Raw genomic sequence first — 8316 nt, forward strand, 5'->3', positions numbered from 1 at the left:
CTCTTTACAAAGACAAATTGTTTAACGACAAGTGTTTATGATTTTTTCAATTGGGTTTGGGGGTTTCTTTTTTTTTTTAGTTTTGAGAATGAAAATTATTAAAATACCCTTAACCTTAAAACTTAGAATCCATGATATGTAAGGATATTTTTGTCTACTAAAACTCGGTACACATTGCTAAAATGTACCAACTGAAAATGAAAAACAAGCATACGCGCGTTAGCAAACCCATATATATATATATATATATATATATATATATATATATATATATATATAATTATTATTATTGTATAAAGAGTAAATATATAATTGACAAAAAAGATTAATAATGTTTTTAATTTTAAAAATAATAAGAAAATCATTAAATAACAATCAATTTTAAACAAAATAATTAATTAAACCAATTTAGATATTATTTTATAAACTAAAAATTATTGATATTCAAAATAAATTCTATTATAAAAAATAATTAAAATTGGTTTGTAAGACTAATTTAAATTCATAATAATAATAATAATAAGTAACTAAAATGTTAATAACTAATGATAAAGATTAATTTATATTTTAATTCATAAACCAATTATAATGTTTTATTCATAATAGAATCTAGTTTGAATACCAAATAATTTTAGTTTATAAAATGGTATTTAGTTTAATTAATAATAGAGCTGTCAAAATAGGTTACAACACCCGTGAGCCAACGCGGCCCACCACGGGTTTGAGCCCGTTTGGGTTTGAAAAATTTGTATTTTTTTTATACGGGTCAAATTTCAACCCGACTCATTTAAACCCGGTTTATGCGGATTGAACCCGTGGGGGGCCGGGTTGGTCCACCAACCCACCTACCTAATTTTATTTTTTTTAAATTTAATTTTAATTTTATAAAAAAATATTTATTATTTTGTTTTTGCTTGAAAAAATTATTTAAGTTCCTTATTTTCAAAATTAATTAAACACTCATGTTGGGAGTGAAACCGGTTTAGATTTGAATTATAGAAAGTTTGTAAATTTTTTATTTAAAAAAATTGTAATTAAGTGAGCTAGTGAGCCAACTCGTTTACTCCCAATCCGTGGCGGGTCGAATTGGGTTCGAATTTTTCTGACTCGCTAATAAATGAACCAGGTTGGATTGGCTCACTAAGTGACCAACCATGGTGGACCGAGCCGGGTCGAGTCGGGTAACCCGTTTTGACAGCTATATTAACTAATTATTTTGATTTCTAAAATTGGTTGTAGGTGATAATTTTCTTGCAATGGGTGATTCATGTAAGGAAAAAATATAATGGAAGGAGTAATTCTTTTTAATCAATTGAGGTGTTATTTTAGTAGTTTCCTTTAATTTATAGCAATAATGAAATTAAATGATATTGATTCCTTTAATTAATGTTAAAATTAATTATCTAGCTCATATTGTTTAGTGCATGTGTTAATTAAACCTTTTTATTTATGAATATCTGGCTGGGCAGCAATGATGCATGCATAGACTAAGGATATAAACAAAGTCTATTAATTAGTGAGGACTTATCTTTTGAGCAAAGAAGGTAAAATAAATACCTAAACCAAACAAATACTTGAGGCACAAGCCAACCAAACGTTTACATTGGTACAACACAAGACAAGGTGGCAGTGGTGACTGGTGGGTGAAGCAGAAGCACACCACATGAAACGCCAAACCAAATTCTACACCGCCCTTTAATTCTTTTCAGAACCCCACCCTTAATACTCTGCGCAGCTTCGTTTCTTTTCTGTCACCCTTTTTCGATTAAACCCTTGCCCTCTTCTCCAAGCAATCACACCCTCTTCTTTCTGCTCCTCTGCGTGAAGCCTGGACACCCCTTTTCGCCTCTTCACTCTTTCCCACCCAAAGTCTCTACCTTTATCAGTTTACCCGTCTTATAGCCTCCGTACAATGTACCCCGTGTCCCTTCTTTCGTCTAATTCCTCAATTTGAGTCACTGGGTTGTTCTTAGTTTTTGCTGATGGCTGAGGATGTTTGACTTGTGTTTCTCACTTGTTTGATTCTTTAGTCCTTTTTTCCCCTTTAATCCTTCACTTTTTCTACCTCATAGACCTGGCTTGCTCCGCCTTCTTATTATTCTCTCTGGGTGTCGGAGGGTTTATTAAATTTAAGCAGATTGCCTGAAGGTGTTTCTGTGGTTCAATTTATGACTAATCGGATTAGACACTAGGTTAGTGGTTACAGAGAGCAGGGAATTCTTGTAATATAATATGATTTTTTGTTTTATTCTGTCTTTGATTCAGAAATATTCATTTTGTTGGCCCTTTTTTAATGAAGCTAATTGCTTCCGGTGAGAAGAACTTGAGACTGAAATCGAACTCTTCATTTTTTGAGGGCACGAGGGGTTAAATGCAGACATTGAGGGGTATTGCTTTTTATTGAAGTTTCCTCATCGTCACCCAGCGTACAGTGAGTTTTGTACATTTGTACATTGATAAAGAGTGAACAGGTTCTTGTTGCAGTCTGCAGAACATCATCACTTTTGATCATTTGCAATTTGGGAATTTGAAGAAAGACCTCAGTTTGTGAGAAGTTAGTTATTTTAGCATCGATGATATTAACCAAGTGCTAATAAGAAGTATTGGATTGGTCATTAGGAAAAAGTGAAAGGAATTGCGCTGATAATTTACACATTTAACGTGAAGCACAAATTAATTCGATCCTGGAAAAGGATTGGTGTATTTGATATGAAGAATGGAAGGAGGTGATCATACATTGGCACCGCAATGGTTGAAAAGCAGTGGAAATGACAGTAAAGTGACTGGTACAAACAACCAATTCACAACACCATACTCTGGTAATTGTTTATGCTTAGTGCTGAATACCCCATAATACTTAATAGCATGCTCTTATGTTTAAAAATAAAATTAGGAAAAGTAAGGAAGAAAAAATTGAGATTCAATTGTTCTTTTCTATACGTTAGTTGAAAACAAAAGAAATGGTATGGGGCAGGAAGCAGCTTTAAGTTTGATCCATGATTGTAGCCAATTTTCCATCCATTCCCATGCCCATTCTGGAAAGAAAGGGAAATTCTCTTGAATCTTTTAATGCTTGACAGGGAAATTCTCTGCATTGGAAAGCAAATTTTATTGGTCTTTTATTTTCTTCAACAAATTTTCCTATTAGGAACATTTATTCTTTTTCACCGACACATACCAGAGTTGTTATTTCGAAGTTAGGAGCGTTTTATGCCAAATGTGAAATCTTGTACTTTGGTTCATCATGTATGATATTTAGTCCCAAAATTTTGTGCTTGAGAAGATACTGTCATCCGTGATACTGCATAACTGAAATGGTTAGAATTTTTATGGTTTTTGAAAATATGAGATATAGAAATTTATAGAGAAACTTGTTTTATTTTATTTATCTACTCTGTATATAGAGCATAATGTGTTAAAATATCAAATATTTATCATAGATTTTCTAAATCTAAATAATAACTGAATATTTTCCTATCTTTATAGGAAATATATTTCTAAAAATAATTTAAATAAAAAAAGATATTAAGTAAATATTCTCAATAGAAGTAAACATCTATGAACAGTTTTGATAGTGTCAAATATCCTTCTTATGTCAGATCAAATGACTTACACCAGTCGGAATCCTAGCTTCTCAAGGCCACATAGTAGTTATGAGAGAAGCTGGCCTGGTATGGATGGGGAGAAAGATATTGACAATGACGGCCTGACCTCAGCATCACATGATATTCCTATGACAGTTGGAATCAGAAGCAAGGCTATGATGATGCAGCAGTATAATATTTCTTCAAGCACATCTTCTATGGGCCTCAGTATGGCTGAGACATTGGCTCAGAGTCCACATCACTCTTACTCACCATCACAAGTATGTTTGATGTTGAACTCTATTTTAAGTTTTGCAATTGTTGAAATGTGTTTAGTGCTCTTATGGTATATTTTCCATACAGTTATCTTCTAGTACTCAAAAGCTTGAAGAGTTGGCCCTTAAGCAATCTAGGTTATTAATCCCAGTTACACCATCCACACCTAGATCCCTGGTAAGTGTTTCTTCTGCTTCTTTTTTCTTAAAATAATATAGTTATCAAAGCATTAATTTTAAATATATTGACTTTTTTCATAGAACAATTTATGGGTTTTATGCACAATAGAAAACTTCATGGTACTGTTATATGTTGGATTGTGATTGATGTTCCACCTGAAAGTCTGCTAAACCAGAAACATTTTACATGTAAAATATATTTTCTTCCAACTTTAGTGATCTATGTTCTAATCAATGAACTATTTTGGAAGTGTTGAAGTCATAAGCATCTGTTTGTGGTATATACTTTTGATTGATTTTAGTTATGATTTATTTAACTCAATATATTGCCATATGCCTTACTAGAAATAATTATTAGTCATATTATTCAAGTTTGGATAGATGATATCATTCTCCTCCTTGCTGTCTATGAGGAGGTATACTACACCTGACTCATTCGGCTTTGTACTATTATGGAATTGACAGTTGTAGTCTACATGGCATAAAATCCTTTTTTCTTTTATTGTTCGTTCCTTTCGATGCACAAAATGTGAAAACTCATGAAAATAGGTAAAAACTATATTAAGGCTGCCATGCATTTCTTCACCCCTTCCAACCTTTACCTTATTCTTAGTAAGAAAGAAAAATATCAGTGACCCAACTATGATGGGATAATGCACCAAAGACATTTGTTTACTGATGCTGGAGGTTAAAAGATATGGTGGACCAATCGGATTGTAGTTGCACTAAAGTTCTGTCTACTTTGATGTATTTGCTTGCTTATTTTCATTTAATTGCTAAGAAGAGTTGTCTTTGAAGAATAACCAATAAAGCTTAACCATGAAAAGCTCAGAAGTACCTTCTGGATCAATTCTGTGTAATATCACGTTTTTCTTTAGGTATTAATTAGAGTTTGAACTACTGCAATGCAATAAAGGAAAAACACAGTCCGTGGTCTAATCCCTAAACTCTAAACTTAGTTATTTTCTTGTTAACATTGGTTATAAAGGCATATCTTTTGTTTCACTTCTGAAACATTTAAGATTTTTATATTTTCTGATTTGGATTGTATCATTTTTTCCAAAATAATATTGGTTTTTTGTACATGACCAATCTATAGCCGTTGAATCCTCTTATAGTATGCTTGATTGAGGACCCTCACCTTTGCTAAAGAACTTCTTATCTCTGTATTATCTAATCTCTGCTATGCTTGGTGCATTGATGCTCATTTCTTAGAAGTAAACAGTAATAACTTGGAGTCTTGTACCTAAAAAGTAAAACCATTGTGCGGTTCAAACTTTCTTGGACTGAATTTGTGGCTTGCTTTGCAATTTAAGTTCAATAACTGTGAGGAAATTTAGCATCACTAACTAGCAGTTAACGATTGTTGGAAGTTTTTGATGTATTACTAACTTTGGAATATGAATATGGTGAAGGCTGCTAGCTCTTTGGAGAAATCAAAGGCCAAGACAGGGCGGCAGCAGTATCCCTTCTACTCACGGCGACTTGGTTATTCATTACAGGGTGCTCATCCAAACTCAGATATACAGAAAACTAGTTCTGTTAATTCCCATAATTTCAGTGCTTCAAGAGAGTTGAATGGTGTCTCTTCAGTAGTGAAAGACAACTTATTAAGTCCAAATAGTAGATCATTGGCCGCCCCAGTTGGTGCCACTAGATCCACTTCTATACCTGCTCCCTCTAGAAGCTTAGGTAACAACAATTCAACCCCTTCTTCATGGATAACATTGGAGAAGAAACCAACTTTTCCTACCCAGAGCAGGAATGATTTCTTCAAGAATCTTTCAAGGAAGAGTTCCATGGAAAAACCTTCTTCTGACGTGTTGCCAATTGACATGTCTTGTTCCTCGGAGAAGTCTGAAGCCAGCACAACAAATGTCTCTAGTTCTCCCATTCCGAAATCTAGAGATGCTTCTTCAGTGGATTCCTCTTCTCTGAACATGGTGAGTGACTGCAGCTCCATAATTACAGTGAACGACAATGCTGCCAATGAACCTCTGAAACCTTCAAGCAGTGGAGAGAATCAGCATATCAGAAATCCATTTCCTTTTACAGAAGAGGAAGAGATTGCATTTTTACGTTCACTTGGGTGGCAGGAAAGTGCTGGAGATGATGAAGGCCTCACTGAAGAGGAGATACAAAACTTCTATGAACAGGTTATTATTCTTCTTGAACTGTTTCATTGCTGTAATTAATTTACAATAGTTTTCTTATGATCTGTGCATTTGTTTCCTCTGCAGCACATGAAGTTACAGCCATGAACAATTATTCTGCAACATGTGCTTCAATGACAGAATGCACTGCTACTTGATTCCGTTGCTGGAAGATTAGGTGGAACTCCACAAGTAAATTATGTTTACAACTTAGAAGTTTTTCTATTTTTTACTGTTATTTGTTAAAGATACAAACTCTGCTACAGGTTTTAGTAGGCGAATAGAACTAGTAGGACAATAGAAATGCTTCACCATACTTCATTATCATTAGAAATAGAAAAAGGGCAAGAAATTAGTTTATTTTGTTCTTTTCTTTTGAAACCCTAAACTCATTTTGATCCCGAATTGATTTAGGTTAAGGTTGAGATATGCTTACACTTGTACGCATATTCTGTGTTATAAGAGTATAAACTTCAAAAGAAAAGTATTTAAAAACCTACAAGTTATATATTGTATCTATGAATATATGGACACTTCTTGAATTAAATTACTTAATTATATTTCTTTAAATTAGGTAGGGTCTAAGATAAATGAATTTGCATGAAAACATGTGACTCCTTATTTATTATGAGTTACATTATTTATTCAATATTGTTAAAATCTTATTTTTACAGTAATTGTTTAATTATACAGTTACTTTCTTTCTTTCTTTCCATCTCTATTTATTATATAAAGAAATCAACCATTCATCATTAATTATTTTGCAGAAAGAAACCATGTGCATACAGTCAACGCTATCTATATCCATATGAAATTAGTATATTAAAGATCATATTAAAATGATATAAATCCTCAAAATTTTCAATAATTGAATTTTGCATTTTTTTTGTTATATAAAATTTTAAAGAGAAAATTATGTATAACTACAAAAATAGAGAAAACTTCTAATCTTAATTTTTTTAGTATATTTATATTTATCTCACCTCAAATAAATAAGAGTTAGCAATCCAGTTACATAAATTTATAAAAAAATGTTCTATAGCTTTCTTAATCAGTTATTAAAAAACTTTAAGTTATTCACTTCTATATAATAATCTAGCGAGATGATTTTCTGATGACGTTCTTTCTCATTTTGTAGCACATGCCTTTTAAGCTTATCTCAAGTCAAATCAATCATTTCAATCTTTTAATTACTTATTTAATCAAGCAGTTGGAGGTTGAGTTTATATTCAACTTCTTTCAGTATTTTAAACATTATTAATTGGAAATTTAACCGTTTTAAGCAACTTCAATAAATTTGAACGATTTTATTATTCTTTTTAGCTTTTTCATAAAGTAATTTAAATTATGAAGTTTTAACTTTCATGTTTTTATCTTTGAGTGTTGGATGGAATAAAATAATTTAAATTTGATGAACTTACTAATAATATTTTAACTACTGTCAAATATAAAATGTATTGTAATATTAAATAATATTTAAAAACATCTTTTGTTAGATTTATAACTATTTTTTGTAAAAAGTTTCCGACTAACTTTAAAATTATTTTAATTAATATTAATTATAATTATTTTTATGATGTTCTTTTATCAAAATTTTACTGTTTTATTTTTTATTAATATTGATAAAAAAAACTATCCATTAAAGTAAAACATCAAAATTAACCAAAAGTCCATAAGAATTAGTTAAAAATAGATTAAAACAGTAACATCTCAAATTTCATCGAGTCGGATATATCTTTTTGAAAAACGAACATGTACAAATTAATTTTAAGTCAATGTATACTGACCAAGTCAATAAAAAATATTACGGAGAGAAACATGTCTATATAATATAAAAGAAAATATAAAAAAAAAATTCAAATTCTTATATTTTATGTAACATCCACTATATTTATTAATTCATTATTTTTTATCAAATTCAAAATATATGCTAAGTCTAAATAAAGTATTATTAACTTTGTGATACAATTCAAATTCTTTAAACTTATTTAAATTTAATCATATTTAAAATGAAAATATTATGAGTTGATCCTACCTAACACAAAAATTCTTCAAAAACTTAAAAATATATTTTTTAAATTGTGAAATGTATTCTTATTTATGTAGAAAATAATATATTCCACG

The 8316-nt window shown here is 30.8% G+C and overlaps 1 protein-coding gene across 3 annotated transcripts; it reads left to right on the top strand.

Annotated features, from left to right (window-relative positions):
- The first annotated feature begins 1583 nt into the window (after positions 1-1583).
- LOC124842989 (uncharacterized) lies at positions 1584-6552 on the top strand. 3 transcript variants are annotated; one of them, XM_088103904.1, is made up of 5 exons: positions 1584-2192; positions 2300-2819; positions 3600-3865; positions 3948-4037; positions 5455-6234. In XM_088103904.1, exons 2-5 carry the CDS (start codon positions 2717-2719, stop codon positions 6232-6234), a joined length of 1239 nt encoding a protein of 412 aa, XP_087960030.1. In that variant the 5' UTR covers positions 1584-2192; positions 2300-2716. The 3 variants fall into 3 exon arrangements, with proteins under 3 accessions (XP_087960030.1, XP_087960029.1, XP_087960031.1); XM_088103905.1 differs by adding an exon at positions 6280-6552 and having other exon boundaries at positions 1588-2819; positions 5455-6195; XM_088103903.1 differs by having other exon boundaries at positions 1584-2819.
- Positions 6553-8316: the final 1764 nt, after the last annotated feature.

The sequence above is a fragment of the Vigna umbellata genome, chromosome 1, assembly GCF_029865625.1.
Source record: "Vigna umbellata cultivar VRB3 chromosome 1, Vumbellata_1.0, whole genome shotgun sequence".
Classification (NCBI taxonomy): Eukaryota; Viridiplantae; Streptophyta; class Magnoliopsida; order Fabales; family Fabaceae; genus Vigna; species Vigna umbellata.